The sequence below is a fragment of the Rhinopithecus roxellana genome, chromosome 13 (assembly GCF_007565055.1).
Source record: "Rhinopithecus roxellana isolate Shanxi Qingling chromosome 13, ASM756505v1, whole genome shotgun sequence".
NCBI lineage: Eukaryota > Metazoa > Chordata > Mammalia > Primates > Cercopithecidae > Rhinopithecus > Rhinopithecus roxellana.
In genome coordinates, this window is record NC_044561.1 from 114,801,499 (window position 1) to 114,828,456 (window position 26,958).

At 39.2% G+C, this 26,958-nt stretch overlaps 1 protein-coding gene across 2 annotated transcripts in view; it reads right to left on the reverse strand.

Annotated features, from left to right (window-relative positions):
* LOC104681621 (chromodomain-helicase-DNA-binding protein 6-like) overlaps window positions 1-26,958 on the reverse strand; it is a 180,294-nt gene that overhangs the window by 27,218 nt on the left and 126,118 nt on the right. The window contains exons 12-18 of one of the 2 annotated variants that reach the window (XM_030915212.1): window positions 26,085-26,328; window positions 24,742-24,918; window positions 23,980-24,123; window positions 20,682-20,937; window positions 19,674-19,884; window positions 9,390-9,585; window positions 8,447-8,496 (exon numbers count right to left, since the gene is read on the reverse strand). In XM_030915212.1, coding sequence (XP_030771072.1) covers window positions 8,447-8,496; window positions 9,390-9,585; window positions 19,674-19,884; window positions 20,682-20,937; window positions 23,980-24,123; window positions 24,742-24,918; window positions 26,085-26,328 — 1,278 coding nt within the window. The remainder of the gene's footprint in view (window positions 1-8,446; window positions 8,497-9,389; window positions 9,586-19,673; window positions 19,885-20,681; window positions 20,938-23,979; window positions 24,124-24,741; window positions 24,919-26,084; window positions 26,329-26,958) is intronic. The other variant, XM_030915211.1, reaches the window with a different exon arrangement.

The window sequence follows — 26,958 nt, forward strand, 5'->3', positions numbered from 1 at the left end:
TATCTCAGTCAAAAAGTGATGTAGGTGTCTATACATGTACTCAGAGAAAGAAAGGGACAGAGACACAAAGGAGAGAGTGAGAAAGGACAAAAATGATAGAGTCAATGAGGCAAAATGTAAACACAGCTGGTGAATCTGGATAAAGGGTACACTGGAGTTGCAAAATGAAATTATATAGAAATAAAAATGTATAAACATCAAATATAGAGTCTTGAAATAATCCTTTTCTATGAGTTATATGCTATTCACTTGATACACAGCTAGATTCAATTGTTTCATTTTGCTTTTGAGTTTTAGGAATTGATGTTTCCCCCTATTAATTTAATCACACTGAAGCAAGTGGTGAAGAAAACAACTAAACTAAGCAACTTTGGCAAATAGTATTCTGATTATATACTGTAATACTAAAGCCCAAAACCCATTATAGACCAACATTATATTCACAAAATATGGGTTAGCAATTCTAAAACTACTTGATGTGTATACTAGGATGAAATAAATGAGTAAATATACCGTGTTATGATAACAAGGTGCAGGCCTCATCCTGCCAGAGAAAGAAGTCACAAATAAGGAAGAGGAGGAGACTATAATGAACGCTGTGATGCTGCACTGTAATCAGAAAATTCACTATGGATGAATATATACAGAATAAATATAGCTGTGTGGTGTAAGTGCTTGTGTAAGTATGCATACATCTGTTTCCTAGCTTCATGTGCACAGAGGTTCTAGAAGCAATAACATTCCAGTAGCAGTGGGCATACCTAGTAGCCAGAGCTTGGTTTCTAAATGCTATTCTCAAGTAAAAGCAAGCAAGGGTCATTGGAGAATGGTCAATTCCAAGGCGGGGGCAGGAAAAATGTAACATGCACTTGAACATCTCATGGTGCCAGAAAGTTAAAAAGCACTCAAAAAACGATAGGAGCATGTCAAAAAAACATAGAAGCCAATGTGAAGGAGCTACCAATGGCCAAATCTGAACAACTTGAAAACAAAATAGAGTAATGGATTATAAAATAAAAGAAATATCCACAAGTCAATACTGATATAAATAAATTGGGAGACAAAGGACAACTTTGTTATAATAGAATTCTTATTAATAAATGTAGAAGGAATGATGAGAATAGAAAATTACCATCAGCTAAACACCATGGTAATAATTTACTGAAAGCAAGAACCACTGATGGAAGCTAAAATTAATGAACAGAAGTAGGACGAAAACCAGGATAAGAGTCTCACAATATTCACTCAGAAGATACTAATTTTTAGAGATAAATACAGTTATTTTATGGTGGAAAAACTTGGCAGATGGCACGTTAACCAAGTAATCAAAGTTACATCACAAGTAATAAGATGTAGTCATATCATGCATTCCCTGATAAAATGCACTGAGGAGGATGTAATATGATTTCTATGATACTCTTGCCTAAAATGCGTAACCTCAAATCTCACCATAAGAAAACATAAGGCAAATACAAACTGAGAACATTCCACAAAACAGCTGGTCAGTACCCTTCAAAAGTGTCAAGGTCATGGAAGATGAGGAAAGACAAAGGAATTGTTACAGACTGGAGAAGGTTAGGGAGTCCTAACTTCTAAATGGAATGTGGATACTGGGCCAAAAAAAAAAAAAATATTTCTAGGAAACTGAAGGAATGAATATGAATAAGGTCTGTAGATGAGTTAAAGACTATCATATCAATGTTGCTTTCTTGGTTTCAATCATTATACTATGGTTATATAAAATGTCAACATTAAGGGATGCTGGGTGAAGTGTACATCGGAATTCTACATAATTTTTGCAACTTTTTAAAAAGGTTAAAAAATTAATTTTGTTTTAATAATGAGGTAAAATACTTAAAATGGTTCCAAAGTCAAATACACAAAACGGCATATTTGGAAAAACTAGTTTATTTCCCTGTCACTTCCATCCTGTTCTCTAAGGGTAACCATTTACAAATGAAGTTTGTAGGCCGGGTGCGGTGGCTCATGTCTGTAATCCCAGCACTTTGGGAGGCCAAGGTGGGCAGATCACAAGGTCAGGAGTTTGAGACCAGTCTGGCCAACATGGTGAAATCCCGTCTCTACTAAAAATACAAAATTAGCCAGGCATGGTGGCACGTGCCTGTAATCCCAGCTACTCGGAAGGCTGAGGTAGGAGAACTGCTTGAACCCAGGAGGTGGAGGATGCAGTGAGCCGAGGTTGCGTCACTGCACTGTAGCCTGGGTGACAGGGCAAGACTCCATCTCAAAAAAACAAAAACAAAAACACACACGAAGTTTGTTTTAGTTTTATCTTCGGTAGGGAAGGGACAGACAGATACAAAGACACACAGCCTCTGAAGATAAACGCTAGCATACAGTACAAACTTCTTCTACCTTATTTTTTTCCCCACTTAACAATATATCCAGGGTACAATTCCATAGCAGGATACAGTGATATTCTTCGTTCTTTTTTCAAAGCTGAATACACTACTGTTTATTCAATTAGTCATCTATTGCTGAACAATAGAGTTGTGTAGTCTTTGGCTATTATAATTTGTTGCTGGACCTTCTTTCTGTATCTTTAGCGGCAGCAAATCTCTGCTACTGGGAGAAGGTTTGATGAATGATTCTGCAAATTAAGGAAGTGATCAAGCTAACCAATATGGTTTATGAGACCTTCAAGGCAGTAATCTTTCATGGCTCTTAAGTACTGACCCTGATTTCTTTTTCTGGCTCATATAGTGTTGAGGGTAAATTACAAGAGGGAGTTGAAAAGTTCTGAGCAAAAGTATCATGGAGGAGCCCTGCAGACACTGCTAATGGCCTTCGTAGCATCCATCTCTTTCTTGCTCACTACCAGAACCCTGATTCTTGTACAAGGCAGCAACATGTTCAACCAAAACACTCCCAGCCTCCCAGGGATGGCCAGGTAACACAGTCCTAGACAATGAGGTGTAACAGAGCCTCCTGAAGATATGTGCCAAAGTTCTGCTTTCCTGTAAAAACCAACATGCCTTCTTTCCTTATTTTTCCTTTCTGGGATGGAACCAAGAGGCTGTAAACCACACATACTGAGGCCAGTAGAGCAGAAAGACAGGAAGAACCCGGGACACCGACGACACTATGAGGTCGCCTCACTAGTCCTCAACTGCCTACCTCTGGACTTGTTAACCGAGAAAAATAAACCCCTGTTTGGGAGAGCCAAGGCCATAAGCAGCTAAATTACATAGAAATAAACATGTTCTCCCCCAAGATGACTTACCTGAAGGACAACAGGGTGAGTCCCATCACATTTAAGAGACTCATCATTTTACAGTCAAATCTCAAACCATTCTTTATTTTCCTAAGACCAGAAAAACATGAGATAGAGAAAGAAACATTCAGAACCAGGGCCAGGAACTCAGATGAAGTTCAAAGGAAATGCATCAGCAAAGGTATAAATATAAAAACCTTTGGAGTAAAACACAATTAGGGGGCGGTGGTGCTACAATACCCCAGCCCTAATACCTGGAGAAAATTATAGAGCTCTAATGATTTGCGGGCTCACAATTTGTTCTTTATTTTTTAATACATTTGTGGTGGGCAAAGGCCAAAGAGAAATGAGTAACGATGTTCTGACAATGAAAAAAACAAACAAACAAACAAACAAAAAATAGGCTGGGTGTTGCGGCTCTTGCCCATCTTCCCAGCACCTTGGAAGTCTGAGGCAGGACTGCTTGAGGCCAGGGGTTTGAGACCAGTCTGGGCTGTCAACATAGCAAGACCCTCTCTAAGGTTAAATCTGTCAGGTAAATAAGTCAAGAACTAGCTGAGAACAGGAAGGACAGATGAATTCACAGAATGGGAAAGGGGTGCTTTTGGGCAGCAGAAAGGAGTTAAAAAAAAAAGAGGACATTGACAAGGAGAGGCAGCAGCATACTCAAAATGAACCTGATTCATTCTGTTTAGGACTGGTGCTGTGTAATAAGTGCCTATCCCATCCTGAGCTTCAGGGGTGCCACCTATTTACATCCCACTCTACATGGTCATACTCTTTGTTCTGTCTGGAACATTCTTCCTTCTTATCTTGTAATTTAAGATCCTTTTCATTATTTCTGCTCAAATGTCATCTTCTTAAAGAAGTCTTCCTAGACCACTCTTATCTAAATCAGAGCAAAGAACTCCCATCATTCTTCTTCTTTTTTTTTTTTTTTTTTTTTTTTTATGAGATGGAGTTTTGCTCTTGTCGCCCAGGCTGGAGTGCAATGGCATGATCTTGGTTCACTGCAACCTCCACCTCCCAGGTTCAGGCAATTCTCCTGCCTCAGCCTCCTGAGTAGCTGGGATTACAGGTGCCCACTCCCATGCCTGGCTAATTTTTATATTTTTAGTAGAGACGGGGTTTCACCATATTGGCCAGGCTGGTCTTCAACTCCTGACCTCAGGTGATCTGTCCGCCTCGGCCTCCCAAAGAGCTGTGATTACAGGCGTAAGCCACTGCGCCCAGCCTCAACTCCCATCATTCTTATCCCCTTATTTTATTTTCTTTGCAGTAAATATTGCTTATTTGTAATTATCTTATTTTTCCTCATTTATTGTCTGCCTATCCTACTGAAATAAAAGTGTCAGTCTGGCTCACCAGTGTCTCTCCAATACTTTAAGTAACACCTGGCATGTCCCAGTGATCAAGAGATAGTCACTGAATAAATGACTACATAGTATAGTATTTGTGTATACATTTACAAATCATTACTTTCTCATAGCAAAGAAAACTCAACAAGTGCAATCCTCCCAACTCCAGACACACACACTGTCAAGAAATAGGGGATGTAGGCGGGGCATAGTGGCTCAGGCCTGTAATCTCAGGACTTTGGGAGGCTGAGGTGGGTGGATCACTTGAGCTCAGGAGTTCAAGACCAGCCTAGGTAACATGCGAAACCTCTTCTCCTCAAAAATTACAAAAATTAGCCAGGCATGGGGATTGTACCTGTAACCCCAGCTGCTCGGGAGGCTGAGGTAGGTGGAGGTTGCAGTGAACTGACATCGAGCCACTGCAGACTAGCCTGGACATCATAGTGAGATCTTGTCTTCTGAAAAAATAAAATTAAATTAAAAAGATAAGAAATAGGGGGTGCAAGCAACATGGTGGCAGCAGAGTAAGAGGCACAGGGGTCCAGTGACCTCTCCCCCTCGGAGCAGTGTGGGAGTTTCCTGAGACCTCCTTCTGGCGATTGTGGAAAGGGCCTGGCTCCTCATTCTGGACTCCCAACTCACTTCCAAAATCCTGCAGACATGCAGCAGCTGCATTATCCTGTGGCTGTGCTGTTGGCCAGGACATATGCTCCCACACTTTCTGAATTCTGCATTCAGGGACCTTAGCAGCAGGAAGGACACAGAACTGTGCAGCCCACCACTGTTATCTTGAACCCTCTTCAACCCTAAGGAACTCTTGCCTCCAGGTGCAAAAGGTCCCCCAGAGAATAAGAAGCAGAAGTATCATGGAACAATGGAAGGGGAAGGTGCTTATTGTCTCTGAGGGGGGCATGATACCATGTTATTCCCAAGAGGTCTGCCTTTGCCCTCAGGGGTAGCAGCAACAGCAGCCTACTTCTAAGAAGAGAGAAGATAAAAACCCAGTTTTTCATTTGTCTTTCCTTCTCAGGCTGCTGTTATCGACCTGTGTCACTTCTTAACCTTAGGTGTTATCGGAAACCTAGACAACACCTGCTGCTGCTGCTGCTGTGCCAGGACTAAATTAGAGCCTATGTCTTCTAAATGATGGTGAGAAAAGGTGAACTGATACCCTTCAATTTTGCACACACATTGATGCTAATACAGACATACTCAAGGTTTGAGAGAGGGTGTGGCACTTACCTGACTCTAGATAAGATCTCCTCATTAAGGGGATGTAAAAATTGGTTTTCCTTTAATAGTCCAGATAAAACAATAATATTGTTAAGATCTCTCAGTGCTAACTTTAATCTCTTTTGTTATTCCTAAGTAGTATGCAGTTTCTATCCTGGATCCTAATGAACCTGTGCCTTCATTTTCTGGAAAGCAAGAGGAGGAGAGGAGAATTTGGGAAGAGGAACACGATGATTTCAGCATCCCAGACTCCACACTCTCTCTGGATTAAATATTCTATATTTATAGCATGTGGGTGCAAGGGCAAATGCCAAGGGGCATGTGAATGTGTGTGTTTGTGTGGGTAGTGTGCATCGCTCTGTGGACAGTCTCCAGCCCTCTTGCTTTTGGAAAAACCCTTTTGCTCTCTTCCTCATCACACCAAGCAAGCAAGAACCTTGCTTCATCTCTGTGGGAGACACAGAATTTGGAACTTCCCCTATCACATCTTTTTTATAGCCCACCAGTCCCACTCACTAACAGCCATTCTTCTAGTCCCCTGTCCTAAAACTGCTCTACATTTCTCACTTCTTTCATCTCTACCTAGACTGGCTAGACATTTAAAAAAAAAAAAAAAGGATGATTCCTTCTGAGTTGTACAAATGTTCTCTCTCACGTGGTAACCTTTTGCTGCATTCTCCATACAAATTCCCACCCTGTATCTTCTACCTTCGATCTTCCGCAGTGCTGGTCTTCTTCATTTCTTCATTCAGGCTGGGTATTAGAGGAAGTTCAGAAACTGACTCAACACACTAATAAAGTTCACACTATCCAATTTCAGTTTGGACTTCACTGCTATTCCTTAATTCATCTCTTGCCAGCTCCCCAGCAGTGGACATTGAGAACAGCTACTCCAAAGCTTCTCCCTTCATCCAAGACCCTTATTCTGGACAGCCCCACCCAACCTCTTTGGTTGCTACACATATAAATCAGTCACCTCAGATAACTTCGCCTTCTTCACTAGGTTTGAACATTCACGTTCTTGCTTTTCCCATTGGCACTGCGCCTATTCAATTGGTAATATTTAGACTTCACCTCGGTGAAGCATGGTCATTCCAAAATCTTTGCCTCCGGCCATGAGCTGTTGCCAGCCCCATGCTTCCACTGATCCTCCTGGATATCCCTTTAGGAATGTCCAGCCACGTGTCCTCAAACTGGCCATTCAACTTTGGTTTCCTGTGCCATTATTCTCCCAGCTGCCATGCCCCACAGTCAGGTGAGCATCACAAAGAAGCCGAGAACTTTGTAACTGTCAAGGACTTAAGAAATCATGTTTTGGGGTTGGCAAAAATCTGAAAAGGGCCTGAAAGTAAATATTTTAGGTTTTGTTGGCTATGAGGTCTCTGTTGCAACTACTCAACTCTGCCACCGTAACATGAAAGCAGCCATAGATTATATACTTACAAATGGGTTAGATTATATTCCATTAAAAGTATTTTTAAAAACAGGCAGCAGGCCAAAACGTAATCATTTTCCACCCCTTAATCTGTATCATTGTTGTAAGTAAGTTCTTGATAATGAGCTGATCAAATATTAGTTTTTGCTTATTATTATTTTAGTGTTCAGTGTGTTACTCCTTTAAAAATGGGTTATTCATTATATTTAGCAACTCATTTTCAGCCACCTTTTCACCAGTAGAAAGATGGTAAGCTAGTTATAATCACTGGTTTTCTTTGAGCATGTTGAACATAGTTTACTTTATGATGTATAACATGAAATATTTTCAGAGTTTTTTTTTTTTTTTTTTTTGAGACAGAGTCTTTCTCTGTTGGCCAGGCTGGAGTGCAGTGGTGCAATCTCAGCTCACTGCAAGCTCCGCATCCTAGGTTCACGCCATTCTCCTGCCTCAGCCTCCCGAATAGCTGGGATTACAGGTGTCCACCACCACGCCTGGCTAATTTTTTTTTGTATTTTTAGTAGAGATGGGGTTTCACCATGTTAGTCAGGATGGTCTCAATCTCCTGACCTTGTGATCCGCCTGCCGCAGCCTCCCAAAGTGCTGGGATTACAGGCTTGAGCCACCATGCCCGACCGTTATTTTCAGAGTTTTAACCATCACTAACTTAATGATTTAAAGCACTAGTTTTCAACTAATAGCCTGCTTTTTTCAAACACAAGTTTATGTGGAAACTCATTAAATGAAAAAGACAAAGGGCCAGGTGCAGTGGCTGACACCTCTAATCCCACCACTTAGGGAGGCCAAGGCGGGCGGATCACCTGAGGTCAGGAGTTCAAGACCGACATGCCCAACATGGCAAAACCCCATCTCTACTAAAAATACAAAAATTAGCCAGGCGTGGTAGCAGACTCTTGTAATCCCAGCTACTCAGGAGGCTGAGGCAAGAGAATCACTTGAACCTGGGAGGCAGAGGCTGCAGTGAACTGAGATCGTGGCTCTGCATTTCACTCTGGGGGAATAGAGCGAGACTGTCTCAAAAAAAAAAAAAAAGAGAGAGAGAGAGAAAGAAAAAGACAAAGTAGTGACTCTGTAGGAGTGGGTGGGTAAAGAAGAAGCCCAGATACCTATCAGCTTAGTGCCCTCTTCCCTGCATCTCTTCTCTTGCAGTATCCCCTAGAGTACCTCTTGAATCCTGTCAAACAGCAGCCTCCAAACTTCTTTTGATCAATCACCTGTATTATGAAAAAGGTTTTGAGCCACCCACCCACCATCTTCACCACATACCCATAATCATCCTAATATTAGTAAATATCTCAAGATACATAAAATATACACTTAAGATGAAGTTCATCATCAATGATATTGGCTGTAAATCTATATTCCAAATAGTCTTACTGACAAGTTAGAATCCTTTTTGGCTGATATCGCATATAGTTAGAATGCCATTGTTTTTACTTTGATACAGGATTGATGAAGAACTCCAAACAGGATCCTGCCATTTTCTTGCTTGTTTATGTTAGCTTTTAAAAAATGTATCAACTCCAATCTTTGTAGTAATCTTTTAAAGCCACAGATTATTTAGTTTGGCTAAAACCAGAAAATAGAATCCATAAAGCCACTTAACTGGACACACATACACTCTAACGTGTTACACTGTGTGGAGAGCAAAGGAACAAGTGAGGCCATCCCTGTTGCCCCTGCCACGCCATGGAACTTCCCCACCCCTCTGGGTTAACTCATTTACTGTACATGAAACATGACCTTCTTAACCAACAAACTGAGTGAAAATTCCAGAATCATCTACATATCAAGAATTAGAGAATTAGTCAGGCTTAGTATCTTTATTTCTGATAATAATAATAATTAGTAGTTCTAGTCTGTATCTGGAGGCTACCACTGTCAAACATCATTTGATTTAATGGAAAGAACCACACTCTCTAATTAGTCGGAAGGGTCGACATTTACTTTCCATTCAGTTTCACCCCCTGACCAAGGCCCTAAGCCTGTCATCCAGCTGACACCACAGCATTGAGCATCATGGATGCTCTGTAGCCAAGCCAGGCCCTATCATGATGTTCTGGGATCCAGGGCAGCTAAGGTAAAGAGCAATCATCCTAGTGGTTACCTGCAAGTCATTTTGTGGGTTCCAGTCAGAATCAAATATGATGCAGGTATCAGCAGCTGTGAGATTGATCCCCAGGCCTCCCGCTCTGGTGCACAGAAGAAAGACAAAGCGGTCGGAATCTGGCTTACAGAACCGGTCGATGGCTGCCTGGCGCACGTTTCCCCATACTCGCCCATCAATTCGCTCATAGGTGTATCTGAGAGGACCCAAATGAACGAAAGCCCAGGTGTTAATCATGACTTCAGTGGAGAACAGCACAAAATGCAGGAAGCTGTTGACTGATGGCCTTAAATCCCTCACTTCTAAATTTGGACTAAATGACAGCAGTCTAGAAGGAATCCCGCCCCCTACATATGCAGCAGGGCAGACACTTAAAACTGTATTGCAAAATGTCCCCCTCTCAAAACAAAACAAAAAACCAAAACAAAGCAAAAAAAACCCAGCTGTAAACTAAGGACTGGAAGAATTAAATCATAAAATACTGATCCCCATAGCCCAAGCAACTTACTCTCTCAAGTATTTCCCAGTTTATACTTGTACTAAATCTAATCATAAGACCAGGAAAAACAAATAAAAGGCTTTCCCATCTACTTTGAGTAGTACTCATAAAAAGGACTGAGTTCTCATCAGTTTCCAGCTACTTTAGGGTAAACCAGAAATGGTAAGATTACACTGTGAGGCAGTCCTTTAATGCCATTTCTAGCCTACCAAGCTCCTCAAAGCTTTGGAGGTACATAGCAAAACCTTCAAGTTTATAGCTGAAACCAAGGTCTTCTTGGCAGTATATTGCCAAGTATAAATCACAGGAAAGGAAAGGTTTTTGAGGTGTTGTGTGTGGGATGGGGTGAAGGAACTGATGAATAGTAAGAGGAAAATAAAGTAAGAAAGTAAAGCTGAATATCATTGAGAAGATATACACTTGTGTGGAAAATCAAGAAACAGGGGTGGAGTGTATGGTAGAGGTAAGGGTAAAAGGAAAGAGAATAAGAAATGAAACTCTTAAGGGAACATATTACTCATGTCCATCTAGAGGGAAAACAGAAGGGACCTTTATGTTGGAGATCATGGGATTAACACAGAAGATATAGCAGCAATCTGGACAGCTGCTGGGCATCTTATTCTTTTCTTATTTACCCCTGACAACATATGAATTAACAAGGGGGATGTTACTTTGGGCCCAATTTTGACCTATAAACATGAACTGGTTAGTGAAGTAGAAGTAATAGGAAACTTGTGAGAAAAGAACCAAATCATCCCAAACCAACAACAGCCAAGATCATGAATCCTGGCAAAATCCTATCAGCAGAGGAGAATTTGGGAAATCAGATCTCTAAAACTTACATAAATAAGCAGTAAGAAAATAAGGATAGATACCCTAGGGGTAGATAATTCTGTGTGAGGATGGCTTTGGAAAACTAAATCTGGCAATATGATCTTGACTTCCTTGAAGAAAAGAAAAAACCATGTAAAGAAACCACCCAAGGAAATGCACATGAAGAAACCTGACCAACTCAGACTTATAAGGGACATGTATAAAGTAAAGAAACAAGTCTGAAAATGCTGTCTCCCTTTTACAAAGCCACAATACAACCATACCTAAAATTAAGGGCACAATTTTTGTTTCCTCTTTATTTAAAATTATAATACACTCAAGAATAATAAATGAGAACTTCAGCAGGGAATGAAATGGGTGGTGGTGATAGGACTGTCATGAAGGCAGACTAAAAAGATTTTGTGTCATAGACAAAGGCTAAGGATTAGATGTCTGAATTCTATAGATTAAATTATCACCATTATTCATAACAACCACAATAATAATATTAGCAGCAAATTCTAAAGTGTCAGTTCTGTGCCAAACCCTGTGGTACATGCTTGGTATACATCATTACATTTAATTCTCACAATAATCCTATGAGGTAGTTTCTATTATCATCCTCATTTTACACTGACAAAACCTAAAAACAGAACAAAACAAAAATTTATACAAGTAAAATATCTTGCTCAATCATCCAGCTGGTTGAGCTAAACCCACATCCATTTGACTTATAGCTTTCACACTGTACCTTAAATTTCAATGCATTAGGACAGAAAGGTTTTCCTAAACAATAAAGAGGAGAAATGGAGAATACATAAGGGACACTAGTAAACTTTGGAAGCTCGTAACTCTAACAGGAGGTGGAAACACAAACTATAACTAGGTATCAAAACGTTTTCGATAAATCAATGCTCAGAGGATCTGTAACAGTTATAGAAGTTTAGCCATGTATGTGATGCAATAGAGGAAGCACAATACTTGGAGTCAAAAACCAGGTTGAGATTCAATTAAAGAACAGCCATTTACCCTCCTCCACCCTCCACCACCATCACACATATGAATGATTAATGCTGCAGGAACAGACTCTATGCTCTTTGAAAAGACACCCTTAGTCATCAGATAAGAGTTAGATACCACATGGATCAGAGCAAGGCTGGGAATTAGCACAGCCTTAAGGGGGAGGGGAAATCAATAGACAGTGATGATACAGCTCAGCCATTACCTAGGGAAAACGTTCCCATAAAATTAGATAAGTGTTTTTCTGTATTATAATGTAACAACACTTTCAGAACTTTTAGAACAAGATGAACGGAATAATTCTCTATCACTTGTTTAGTTTTGAGGGAGTGCTCTCAAAGAACGCAAAACTTAAAAAAAAAAATTGAATTACTTGAGCTCCTCCCTCACTTCTGAGCCAGATCCACTGGCCATGCCCTCATTCCTGTATCAGAGTCTGGCATGAAATCATACGGGAACAAAACCAAACTGACAGCTGGAGAGGCAAAGAGGCTCAAGAACAAAGAAAACCTTGAGGGCAAATTTCTGAATGAAGAAATCAGACATCATAAAATTTTCCACACTGAACTTCAGCACAGCAATTAAGTCTCTGTGACAACTGTATTTTTAACAAGATCCCTAGGAGCTGATATGGTTCAAACTGTAATTCTGAGTCACTATCAAATACTATCAAATATCAACAAGCAGCAGGTGGTACTCTGGAAAAAACCTCTATGTGACTGGCCGGGAGCAGACTGGTAGGGAGTGGAGTGACATGTTTTTGGCACAAAAAATGTTGACTTTAGAAAGGCCTGAAGGGAAATGAACAACTTTCTGGTCTCCCAGCAATAATCAACTGGAAAACATGAAGAATTAATTTTAAAAAAGGAAAAAAAAAAAAACCCAGCACAAAAAACCACTCACAACAGTTACAAGCATATAAAATACTTAGGATTTAATTCAGTAAGAAATATGAAGGATTGGTAACATAACACTAAGGGGCTATGCTTTGTTCACCATTATGACTGTAAGTTCTAGCACAATGCAGACACTTTATAAATATTTACTGAGACAACAGTGTATATGAAGGACCCAAGTTAAGTGTAGTGAAAAGCATGTTCTGGCCGGGCGCGGTGGCTTAAGCCTGTAATCCCAGCACTTTGGGAGGCCGAGACGGGCGGATCACGAGGTCAGGAGATCGAGACCATCCTGGCTAACACGGTGAAACCCCGTCTCTACTAAAAAAATACAAAAAACTAGCCGGGCGAGGTGGCGGGCGCCTGTGGTCCCAGCTGCTGGGGAGGCTGAGGCAGGAGAATGGCGTAAACCCGGGAGGCGGAGCTTGCAGTGAGCTGAGATCCGGTCACTGCACTCCAGCCTGGGCGACAGAGCGGGACTCCGTCTCAAAAAAAAAAAAAAAAAAAAAAAAGAAAAGCATGTTCTTTGATTTTGCAAAGATGTCTGTCTAAAAAAAAAAAAAAGCTAAAAAAATCCCAACACACGAATATATGTATATATAAACATGTAAATGTGTATGTATGTATACATACATCTATACATACACATTTTTCTGGAGTTAGAGGCTGGAGCAGACACAGACAGATAAATAAGCCAGGTATGGTAGCTCACTCGTAATCCCAGCAGTTTGGGAGGCCAAGGCGGGAGGATCACTTGAGGCCAGGAGTTCAAGAGCAGCCTGGCCAACATAGTGGGACCTCGCCTCTACAAAAAAGAAAGAAAAATTAGACAGGCATGGTGGCCAATGTGTCTATCGTCCTAGCTACTCAGGAGGAGCAGGTCGGAGGATTACTTCAACCCATGAGTTCAAGGTTGCGGTGAGCTATGATCATGCCACTGCACTCCAGCTTGGGAGACACAGCAAGACCCTATCTCTAAATATAAATAAATAAATAAATAATTCTGAAGTTCATCTGGAATACTAAATGTGCAAAGGAATAAAACTACTGATCAAAAGAATAGAAAGGCTAGACATATATCTAGTATATATAATATCTCCCTATATTTCACAGAATTTTATGAGTGAGGGAAATACACTATTTTAATAAAGAGAAAATTAGAAAATTCAATATATTTGGAAATAAATGAAAATCAGACTTCGAGTATATTCCATTTACCAAAATTACAGAAGGGCTAAAGACTTAAATGAAAAAAGAAAATCAAATAATCCAGTTAAAGATTATGAATTAACATACACATTTAATTCTTTGATCTCTCCAAACCTCTAGTAAAATGACAGTAAAGGATTTTTTAAAAAGGTATAATCCCTTCCCCAAATAAATACACCAAAAGAACAGAAGTGATAAAATTCTGGAATCTGGAAAGTCGTATTTGATTTGAAGAAGGCAGAATCCCAGGCAAGACACAACCTAATTTAATAGTGCAGAACATCTGACGGGATCAAACATTGGTGGCACTAGGTTCCCCTGAAAGCAGCAACACAAAGAGTCTAAAAACAGGGAAACTGGTGGAATATTTGCTGAAGTATTTACTTAGCCTCTAGATCACCTACTCCAGCCTTGAAGAGGGTAAAATAAAAGATCTTGATCCTCTCTACTCTAGAAGATACTAACCATAGTTAAAAGTGAATGTGCCACGCTGAAAACGGGAAGAGAGACAGAAATAGTGGGAGCCTTTACTGTTTCTCACCCCTCCCCCACAATTAGCTCTAAATACAGTCAAGTTTCCACCTATAGGCAGGGGAGAATAAGAGGCACAGGACCTCAAAATGCTGATACAGGAGGGTCCCCAGTGAAAATGGTCCAGCCAGATGCACAGTGCTCACATATGGAAAGTGAAGTGCATAGTCAACAAGCCTTGCTCACATACTCAGAGCTTCTGGTTGGCTCCACAGGGCCTCCCATCTGATGGCCTACGATATCACACATGAGGCTGATATGAAACACACAGCCTCTGCTTCTGGTAAGGAGGGGCAATGTCCTAACACACCAACCCTCTAGCAAATGACAAATTCTGGACAAACTATAAAAACCAAAATGAATGAACAGAAAAATCTACCTGAGGGCACTGGCGAGTTAACAAAAGCAGACAGATCTTGGAAAAGAATAGAAATTTGTGGTTTCAGCCAGAGGAGAGGCCACAATTATGGTGGCAAGATGTTGATCAGCTGTAATTGATAAAAGTTGTTGTCTTTCTGACACATATGAGGGGAAGATGCCTAGGGCAACTAAGACTGCCAGAGAGTGAAAGGGGATCCCCAGAAAGCAGAGAAATAGAGATGGGAGCTCCAAACTCTGGGTATAAACTCTGCCCAAGTTTCTGGCTGACTTCTGACTCACACTTGCTCGGGGCTGACTGTGGTAGTCTGAAATGGGAACTACTGTCTAGCGGAGACATTGACAGAGTTTGCACTTTGAGGATAACCTAGTTAGCTGCTTCCAAATAAAACCCATCAACATCTTCAGAGCACTGTAACAGAATCCTCAATCTCTAGAACATATTATTCACTAGGTCTAGGGAAAAACTCAGTTATTCTCATTCTCAAGGGAACAGACAACAGATGTCAACGTCAAAACTACAATGTTATAATTCAGACAAGAACTTTAAAGCTGCTATTATGCTTACGCTTAATGAAGTCAAGGAATGTTAAGTAATGAATAAAAAGATAAGAAAACTTAGCAGAGAAACAAAGCGTTAATAAAGTTAGAACTAAATGGAAATTTTAGAACTAATAAATAAATAAAGCATGGAGTGTGCTTAATAAGCATGATGGAGATGATAAAGAAAAGAGTCAGTGAACTTGAAGACAGATAAAAGAGAGAGAAAAAGGATTTTTAAAAAAACAGAGCCCATGGACTTGTGGGGAATATCTCAAGGTCAAATAAACAGGTAATTAGTCTCACAAATAACCAAGAGAATGGGGCAAAAACAAAAAAGAAATTGAAGAAATAATGATCAAAAGCTTCTCAAATTTGATGAAAGACATACATTTACAAATTCAAGAAGCTCAGTAAGCAGGATGAATCCCAATGATCACAGTTAAACTGCTGAAAACCAAAAATTAAAAGAAAATCTTAGAAGTAGCCAGAATAAATCAATGTATTGCACACAGGGAGCAGCAATGTGAACGACTGCAGAACTTCTCATAAGAAATCACAGGGGCCAGGGCACAGTGGACTAACACTGTAAAGAGCTGGAGGGGGAAGAAAAGGAAAAAAAAAAGTGAACCTAAAATTCTAATATGAAAGACAGATATAAACAAATGGGAAAAAATATGACTTGGAGAAAACAGATGAAGATAAAAAAATTCCATCATGATAAGCCTTAGAAAGACAGGAGAAGACACCGTACTTGTGAAATAATGGTGCTATTAAAAATGGAAAAATTACAAAAAATGTTCTGTGAAATTAAAAAATATAATTATAGTGAAAGATAAAGAAAATTCCACAGCATGTGAACTTAGATTTCAGATGGGAAAGATCTTTTTAGTATCCAGCACCAATGAAGCAGTTCATTATAAAATTTCACAGGACTGGGGACAAAGAGAATACATAAAAACTTCTAAAAAGAACAAACATAACACATAGACAGACTAAGAATCCTAAGGGCTTTGAATTTCTCAATGGTAACCCTGGAGGCTAGAAGACAGTGGATTAACACCTTCAAAATTCTGCAGGGAAATGATTTACAACCTAGAATCTCAAATCCTGCGAAAAGATTCCTTAAGAATGAGAGCAGAGTAAAACAGTTTCAGACAATGTCTCAAAATTTACTTATCATTCACCCTTTCTCAGGAGCTCCTGGAAGAGGTGCTCCAACATGGAATCCACCAACAAGAAGATCTGATTTAAGAGGAAAATAAAGAAAGCTGTCAGCATGAGAAAGAAGGCAGATCACAGCTGACAACTGTGTACTCTGTGGGGAACAGCAACAGGCCAGGCAGGAGCAGGTCAGGAGGCCCCAGAAGGTACGGCCTAGAGAAGAAGAAACTGATGTGTTGGAACATAACCAGAGGGGATTTAGACAACCAGGGTAAAGTTTGCTGCTGAATTATAATAGGTGTATAGAAAAATAAGCAATCAAAAAGATAATTTTTAGTTTCTTTGAAACTAAAAACTGTACAACAATGAAAATTAAACAGCGCATGACATAGCTCAGCTGTCATTTCACATTTTCATAAGTCATAATAAATAACAAATATTAACCTAACTCCAAGTATTATGTGGCACACTGGGAAGATGAGAGGACAGGGAGTTGTATACATGATGGTATGAGGAGCAGTGAAAGAAGGCTAAACATTCATCTTCCACAGTGAGAACAGATAATACCTACAACTGAAAAAAACAAGATATTACAACTAATAGCATTATTTAGATACAGCTATAAACACCAAAAGAAATAGCATAAAGAGTTGAAAGTAAATGCTTCTGGGATATGAGAAACTGGGAGAAGGTAGAGGGTGAATCAGCACATAATTTTTCATAAGTGTAATAGAATGACAGGGCTTTTTAAATCATGTGCATGTACAACTTTAATGAAAATAAAAACTACACGAAAAAGAGAAAGACAATGATAATATTAAGGTCAGAAGAACCCTGTAACTTGGGTGAAGAAGCCATAAACATGAAAAGAAGGGCTGGGTATGGTGGTGTATGCCTATAATTCAGCTACTCAGCAGGCTGAGATGGGAGGACCACTTGAGCCCAGGAGTTTGAGGCTGCAGTGATTGACCCACTGTACTTCATCATCTTAGGTGACAGAGCGAGACACTGTCTCAGAAAAAGAAAAAAAAATATATATATATATATACATACTTCCGAATATTTATATGGGTCTCACGATTAAGATGAGAGAGAAGTCTTTTAAAGCACATTAATTTAAGCTTAAGTTTAGGCCTAAAAAAGGATTTAAAGTTGTTTTAAGACAAAGATTTGACTACTATAAAATTTAGGACATCAAAAAATAAAATAAATGAAAACCCATACTCATAAATAAAATTAAAGAACAAAAACAACACTGGGGAAAGTTTTTGCAACATGTTCTCAAGTAAACAAATAATTCTTATAAATTAATAAACAAAAAGTCAAAGACCAAGAGAAAAATGCAGGAAAAACATCAATCCACAAAAATGAAATATGAATAACTAATAAATATGAAAAAATACTCATTCTCATTAGTAATCACAATTACAAATTAAACAGATCATAATTTTGAATTACTGAATTAACAAAGATTAAGAAGTAAAAACAATATTGATCAGAATATGAAAAAAAGCATTCTCACACGATATTTCGGAAATGAATATAAATAAAACACTCTTAACTAGAGGGCATTTTGTAAATACTGAGTGTATCAAATGTTTTAAAAAATGTGCACTGACATTTATGCTAAAGAAATAACTGGAAACATTCATAACTACTTAAAAGGGATATTCATTTATAGAGTCCCTTAAAATGCTGAAAAAATGGAAATGTTTAAAATAGAATATCATGTAGATCATTAAAATTTTGTTGTAGAAAAATAAAGAAAACATTTTCATAATATATTAAATAAAAAATGACTTTCAAAGTACAATGTAGAACAGCACTGCAATTCAAACAATAAAGCTAAACATATTTATGTAGAAAGAACAGACTGAAAAGATAACCCCCAAGATGAATGGGGAATTGTGCAGGTGGTAGTGTTACATGTTTCCGCATTTTCAAGAGAAGCTATAATCTTAAGTAATTTGAACACAAAATGAGCAATAAATAATAAAGAGAAAATAGCATAAAAGAGAGCTAAAGACTTCTGTACTTACCAAAAGTCTGTTATATACACCATTACTCATTTTGGGGGGTTCTTTTTAAAAAATCTGCAAACTAATAGTTGTACATATTTTAAAGAGTAAGATAATATAAGAAGCAAGTGCTCTGGCAATGGGCTCCTAATCTACAGTGAATTCAAAGCTACAAAACTGCTTTACAAGTTTTGATTTATTCATGTAATACAAGTTTCAAGAATCCTTTACATAGAAATCTCTCCTATAGAGCTCTGATGAATTATTTTATTGTCCAATCAGACTTTGAAGAATTATTTATGTTATATTAAATGTCAGCATAGCCATAGTTTAATTTGTCATTTCTTTTAATCCTCTTGCTATAAAGTACATGTACAAGGGCAAACAGAATGTTAAAGAATAAGAACATCTGTTAAGACACCCAAGATTTGCTATGAAAACAAGATTTTCTTTAGACTTAGCAATGCCTAGGCTACCAGTTTCTATAACCTTGAAAGTCTTTTATCATTAAGAATGAATTTTTTAAAACTCATTTATCATCTTCAGATCCCTGATGTGTCACAATGACTGAAAATCTAAGGTAATACATGTGAGGTAACAAATGTAGTTCCCATACAGAATCCAAATAACCCACACAGCACCACAGACTTCTTATTTGTATGAGGAATGGAACTTAGATTCAAGGAATTATAAGAGTATGAACAAGAAAATAAATTGGGATGCCATAGCCAGTGCATCATAAAACCTTAGAGGGTTTGCTGAGAAAGGACATAAAATATCCCCAAATTCCTTCTCTGTGAGTTGCCAGTTTATGCTCTTTTAGAAATTTGATATAGTGATGATTTCCAGGATATATTTCTTTCACCATTATTAAGCAACAAAAATGTAAATACATGATTTTCCTAGACCTTTCTAATGCTATTTGAATTGTTTCCTCCAACTAAAGTGAATATAAATAAATATGTGGAATTTTTTTTTAAGCAAAGCAGGGACTCTACATCATAGGTCATGAAATTTACTCTTGACAGTTAAACTTGGGTCCGTTTGGTCATAAAATTTAACTCTGAATTTCAGTCAGTCTTTAAAAGGAGATTCCTTTTCTCCATTTTTGAATGTCTTCTTGTGTTTAAACAACATTTTTGAATGGATCAAAAAAAAATATCAAAGAAAAGGAATTGTCCCAGTGTTGAATGCAGGGCTTTGACACAAGTCTCACCTTCTCTGGATGAGATAATCTTCCAGGATGTCGAGGCAACGCACCATCTGGGAGAAGATGAGTACCTTGTGGCCACCTGCAATCAGCTTAGGGAGTAGTTTATCAATCAGCACAAGCTTCCCTGCTGCCTGAATCATGGCCTGCAGCTGAAAGTCAGGGGCATCAGGGCTGTGGGTTTTTTGGAAATCTTCTAGAATTTTCTCCTCTGCTCCTGAAAAGGAATGGAACAAAACTATTCCCTGGTCAGAATATAAGGATAAAGGTTGTACTCTGCTTTACAGATCCTGGGAAAAATGAAGTGAATTCTTAGGTCCTAGACCAGCAGTCCAGTGAGGAGATGCTGGGTGCACGCTGGTCTGTCCCTTCAGCAGAGGGCTCTGAAGTGGCAGCAGGAGAGAACGTGGGTGCTCCACTCTCCTGGGAAGTCTCACCAAGTAGAGTGAGGATCTGAGATACCAAGTCCTAAGCTGACTCACCCAAGAAACCTTCCCAGACAAGAAGGACTTTCACACCTCTTGAAATCACAAAGACTATAAGATAATCCAAGCCACATTGTGATTTTAAAAAATCCTCCCAACATTTTCTCTAACTAGTTTGGTTAACTGTTAATTTGTCTGCAGAGAGTTTTAATGTCATTGCAGCATTTTCACTGATTCAGCTAAGTAACACATTTCCCTGTCCCCAAGTAGAAAGTGTGTGCCAGACTTTGAACAAATAAAGGGCAGCAAACTAGTGAGTGATATCTCTTTCCTGCCCAGCAGAGTACATGCTGTGAGGCAGCGTGTTGGCAGAAGTTAAGTTCAAACCTTGGCTCTTGGTCCTTAGTAGCTATACTGCTTAGGCAAATCCATCAAGCTCTCTGAATCTCAGTTTTATGCTCTGTAAAAAGGTGAGAATGCATACATGCTAGCATATAATGAAAATTCAATACATGAGTTATTTGATTATCATTAGCTTCTGGCAGAGGCCATGGCAGTCCTGAGTAACTTCATAGTGCCCCTGACTCACCATTGATCAGGTAGGGATGGTTACAGCACTTCCTCAGCTCCATCATGGTGTTGATGAGATTGGGCATGTTGTGCTGATTTGCCCCCTTGGTCAGGAAGGAAAAGTTCTTCTCCAGGATGGCACGGTAGTACTTTTTCTGGATATTGGTTAGTTCCACCCCAATGATCATCTCTTGTTTGGGAGCAAGGTTCTTTTCCACATCATCTTTCAGTTGTCGAAGCATCATTGGTTTTAGGATAGACTGCAGTTTCTTTACCTGTCCAGAGATATAAGACCTATTTACCTGCCTCAATCCTGATTTAATGATTACTGAGGTATTCCAACTTTCACTCTTATTTCTTGAACATTTACGCATAGTACTGTGGTAGTAGACTAATAGAAAGATCATGATTGACCCCTGAAAATGGGGCTTATAATAGTACTGAAAGGGAATTAGGGATATGATTTTAATTCACAAACAATTACTGAGAATCTAGTGGCAATCTCAGAAGATAAAAAGGGAGAAAGGTATAAAAGAGTACCTATTCTCTAGGATGGAGAAAACACGTCTCTCTGTCATTTTTTCTGTAATACACACACCACATGCACAGTAATTACCTGAAGAACATTTTAAATTATGTTAGAAGGTATGAGTGATATATTACAAAAGAAACTTAGACACTGAGAGAACGGAGTAAGTAGAGATGATCTGGAAAAGAATTCCTTTTATTACCTTTTAAGTAACAAAAGCAGCATACATGTTTGGGTGTAGCAGTATGTAAAGAATTAATGTTATAGGTGACATCTGTTCTATCATGGAATCTGTCACATCAGGGGCACTTTAAGTCTGATGGTGTTCTTTGCTACAACTTGTCTGTTCTTCCCCTAAAAGCACAGGCCTGGACAGCAGATCTTTATGCAAATGACTGCACCAGCAAGGTGACTTGTTCCCCCTCCCGGTGAGACAATGACAGACTAAGGGATTCAAAGTCCAAGAACCTGAGTTAACCTGGAGCTAAAACATGATACCGGTAAGATTAACTCTGGTGGAAAAACAAAATAAGGGAAGATGAAAGTGCAAAAGAAATCAAGGTTCAAGTCAGAAATGGCTGTTCACAAATTTTAAAAGGGGTAGACTCTGCATAAACAAGTTGTGTGCTGCAGGATTGCTTCCTGAAGAAATACAAAGTGATTTACAGAGAGTGATTCAGAAGAATTACTTACAAAAGCAGATTTCAGACAATGATGAACATGCTTTATTTTGGAAACAGATGCTTTCCAGAACTTTTATTTACTGTGTTTTAAAATACAGACATCTCATAGAAGCAGAGATTAGAGTGGTGGTTACCAGAGACTGGGGGGTGGGGCCGGGTAGGGAGGTATTGTTCAAAAGATAGAAAATTTTAGTTAGATAGGTGGAGAAAGTTCAAGAGATCTACTGAACAACATGATGACTACAGTTGATAACAATGTACAGTATTTTTGAAGATTGCTGAGAGTGGATTTGGAATGTTGTCACAAAAAGCATGTGCTAATTAGCTCTGTTTAGCCATTCCACCATGTATACATATTTCAAAACATATTGAACATGATCAATACATATTTTTGTCAATTACAAAATAAAGAAAGCCAAAAATTTAAAAATAATTACATAAAAATAAATATTAAAGATAAAATATCAAATAAAATATTTGATGTAATTTGTATGGTTTTCTCCTACCTAACTCCAATCTTAAACTTAATCTTTTTATGAGACCTTCATTTTACCAATGAAGGGTACTTAGAAATCTGATCCCCCATGTGGGTAAGGAATTACTATATAAGAACCTAAAGGGAAAAGACTCAGCTAGCTGATTGTTAAAGATAGGGACAATGTCAATCTGCCACATGCTGGGTTCAGCTTTTGCCCTTCACTTGGTTCATACCTTGAATCATTTAGAGTTTACTATATGCCAGACATTGTGCTGGTCAATACAACAAACACAACTTGGGAGAAGATGTGGGCCTTGTCCTCAAGGAGATCTTTGTCTAGGAAGAAGAAAAAATGCATACCACAAATTAAGTGCAATGGGAGAAGAGGATGAATTTCTAATGGTCCAAAAATGGAGAGAAGATTGGAGCTGGCTTTTGAAAGTCAATAGATACTGCAAATGTAGGAATTAAGTTTGATTATTCACTGCTCTGATGCAAGCCTGACTTGTATGAGAAGTAGGAAGAGATTGGAACCCCAGAGTGTACACTTGACATGTGGGCAAAATTCCCAAATGTTTTCATTCCCCTCATTCTTTGCCCCAACCCACTTACACACCATTGCTGGATTAATTTGGCAGAGCTAATTATGTCATTCCTGCAATAAGGCCTTGTATGGCTTCTCCGTTACCTACTAAATTCTTCAAACTACCTTTCAAGATCTTCCCACAATATAACCCCAAAGCCTTCTGGCCTTATATTTCCAATTCATTCACTGTTTTCAGCTTAATCAGATGTTTCCCCATTAGTGAATAACTACCATGACTCTGATTTTGCTGGTTTTTTTTTTTTTCTATGCAAAGTGGTTACCACCTCTTCTCTCTGTACCTGTGAAAACCTGCCCATCCCTCAAGATGCATTTTCAAATTGTACTCTCTCCCTGGAGTCTTTTCTGATTCTCAAATAGATGTGACCTGTCTCTCCTCTGAAGGACCAACTCTATTATTTGTTCCTCTTATGGCACATAAATTTGTCTGGGTTATTTCTATAATCCCTAGTAGAGATTTCTACTCATATGAAATAAGTATTTATTACTATCAGCTGTTTTTTATTAGCTTTGAGTCCAACAAGATGACTTGGAACTGGACCTTGAAAACTGCAGAAACGCAGCTGATCTGGACGAAAGTGGACTTATCAACTACTCTAGGTATGTGACTGCCTCCTTTTCCTCACTACCTGTGTATTGCGTTGTACTCAAGAAGATGGGCCTGGGAACGAGTTGCAGATTTTGAAGGGGAAAGGATGAAGGATGAGGGAAGCAGAAGAAAGCACCATACTCCTAAGGCCAGAGCTATAAGCAAAATCAGTGAACACACAATATGTGAAATTAGTGAAGCAAGGAGGCCTGATACACCAACATAAGATACACCATCTATCCTTTGGGGCAGTAAGAACTGCTAATAATCAGCTTACCTTCCCCAACATAAACAAACACATAAAATAAAGGAGGTAATGCTCATTTTGCCAGGAAGGTGACAACTTGCTAAATCCTGGCCCCATAGCATCCTGCTCTTTTCTTGATGAAGATAATGATCACATTGTCTCCTCAATTCTTTGGGTCCCTAGTTACCTGTTCCTCTGTTTTCAAATCTCCAAATTCCTCCAAGAAAGTGGTCTCTGAAGGAAACTGTGATGGCTCCAAAAAATTTAGCAAACTGAAGAGCTCCTCCACGGAGTTCTGCAACGGTGTTCCAGTGAGAAGCACTTTATGTTCCTGCACAAATTAAACACACATGATGAATAGTGCTTGAGCCATCAAAATAGTGCATTTTCGTGGGGAAAATTAAGCCAGGGCATTGAGTGCTCAATTTGGGGCAATTCTGATCTGCTTTAATGAAAAGATAATACACCCTCATAGGGGTACAGTCAATAAACGAATCAACCTTCCTTTCACATCATTGATTCCAGCAGCAATTTCATGTTAATTAAAGCAACTATTCACTCATTCACTAAATATTATTGAGGGCCTCCCCACCAGATGCTGGGCACCATGCCAAGGCAGTGATGTTAAAAGGGCATCATCTTTGGTAGCAGTTCATTTAGGGGCCTGGAAACAAGCCAAAACACCTTACATTTCCAAGTCACATATTTCATGGTATTTAAGAGTCCTCCTAAGTCTATGGAAATCAATCTGTGGCAAAGGCCATTGTTGACCCAGTTTGTAACAAAAAAAATCTAGATTCCTATACTCTTGCAGTTATAGAGACCAAAAAAGAAAATCGCATGTAAAAGGACCAGGCAGAAATAAGCTACATGCAGAATGGCTAAGGAGTGTTTCCTCCAAACTGAACAGAATGAACCTGTGTTTATGTAAAGAGCTGCTAACTCTCACCAGGGCCATAAGCTTTAGACCCTCCAGAAGTTTGCAGTTCCTGTTCTTTAATCTGTGGGCTTCATCAATTATCACACAGCTACAGTGAATCTTCTTCAACTCTGGGCAGTCTGCCAGGATCATCTCAAACGTTGTGATGACGATGTGGAACTTGAAGACTCCTGAAAGGGGGTTTCCCTGAGGATGACACAACCAAAGGCAAAGCTTTACACCATGGCTACAGAATTCTGCTAATACCTGCTGGATGAGAGGAGGCAGCACTACAAATGCTGGGGACTAGGTGAGAAGACAAGCACTGCTTTTCCTCATGTGAGAAAAGAGAATATAAGAATGAATGAGCTAGTTAGCCAAAAGACCTCACACACCATCAATGAAACAGAAGCGAAACATCTGCCCTCACGAAGGTGAGAAGAAGGATGGGCAATATGGAAGGCACAGCAAGGGAGCATTTTTACTTATTAGCTGCTATGATAAGGAAATCAGATGGGTGTTGGTTCACAAGTTCCCAGACAGGTAAACCATAGTTTGAATGCCCAAAGGAAACTCTCTGCTATTTTTCAGACTTAATTTCACCTTATAATTTGAGTTCTAGCACAGATTTAAGGTAATGATCCTGATTCACCTAAGACAAGTGCTACTAGGCAGGACACAGCTTTGTTGTTCAGCCTGTCTTGGTGTTGCCATCACATTTCAAGAGCAGAGCCGCATCATGTTAGAGCAATTCTTAAATTTCTTCCAAGTGTCTCTGCTGTCTCTGAAACCTCTGGGGAGACCACTGGCTTTCCTCTGATTGAAATCGTTTAATTTTTACCTTAATTATAAAAACCAGTGTGCAGGACAAACACACAACTATATTCAGCTAAATGATAGCACATAAAAACTTAAAAAAAGAGAAAATGTTGCTGTTGTGTATTTAATTATTTGAAACCTGTTTTCTCTTTATCCTTCTCTGTCAAATCTGTCAACCTCCTCTCCAAACTCCCTGGCTGGGAATCCATTCTCTGTAGAGTAATTCTTTTGCTCACTTTCTTCATTGAACACATAACAATTCAGATAAAATCTTTTGCATATAAAAGTAACTTCATAAACCAACAGGTAAGTCAAATTTTCAGTGTCCTAAAAAAGGTGTATCTCAGAGTTGAGACAGCATCCCTACAATCCTGTGTTGTATCATAAATTAAAATGAACTACCAGGGAGAGCAGGAGTCAGCCTTGACAAACATATTACAAAGTCATTTCACATTAACACAAGATGCAGGGCACTGGAACTTCTGAAGTTAAGTGACAGAAAGGCGGTTCCGAGCTTATGCAGTCCCTGGGTCTCTGATTCACGTGAGGCTCACCTGGGCATCTCTGTACACCATTTCATATTGCTGGATCATCTGCCTGCTGATCTGGCTGCCATGGTACACAATGGCATTCATCTCTGTCCATGTCCGGAACTCCCGCTCCCAGTTAGTGATGGTGGAGAGAGGGGCAATAATGAGAAAAGGGCCGTGGATTCCTCGTAGAAATATTTCTGAAAGGAAGGTGATGGACTGGATGGTTTTCCCTAGGCCCATCTCATCAGCCAAAATACAGTTTTTTCTGCAGAGAGCGAGAAATACAGGTAATTCATTATCAATATAGGAAACTTATAGAGGCTGGTTATAACTTGAAAAGATGCTTCACAAATAGACGTTTACCTATAAGATTATCATTGAAGACTTTATCATCATTTTACATATTAAACTGAGGTTAGTTGTTATTATTATTCATACCTTGCCTATTTCCAAAACAGAACTGTGCTAATTTGGGAGAAAATATAGTCATGTGTCACTTACGGACGGGGTCACATTCTGAGAAATGCATCATTGGGTGACTGTGTCATTGTGGGAACATCAGAGAGTGTACCTACTAAACCTAGATGGTATAGCCTACTACACACCTAGGCTATGTGGTATATAGCCTACGGCTTCTAGGCTATATGCCTATATAGCATGTCACTGCAGTGAATACTACAGGCAATCGTAACACAATAGTATTTGTGTATCTAAACATGTCTAAACACAGAAAAGACAAAGTAAAAACAGAGCAAAATATAGATTAAAAATGGTATACCTGGCCAGGCGCTGTGGCTCACACCTGTAATCCCAACATTTTGGGAGGCCAAGGCAGGCAGATCACCTGAGGTCAGAAGTTCGAGACCAGCCTGGCCAACACAGTGAAACCCCATCT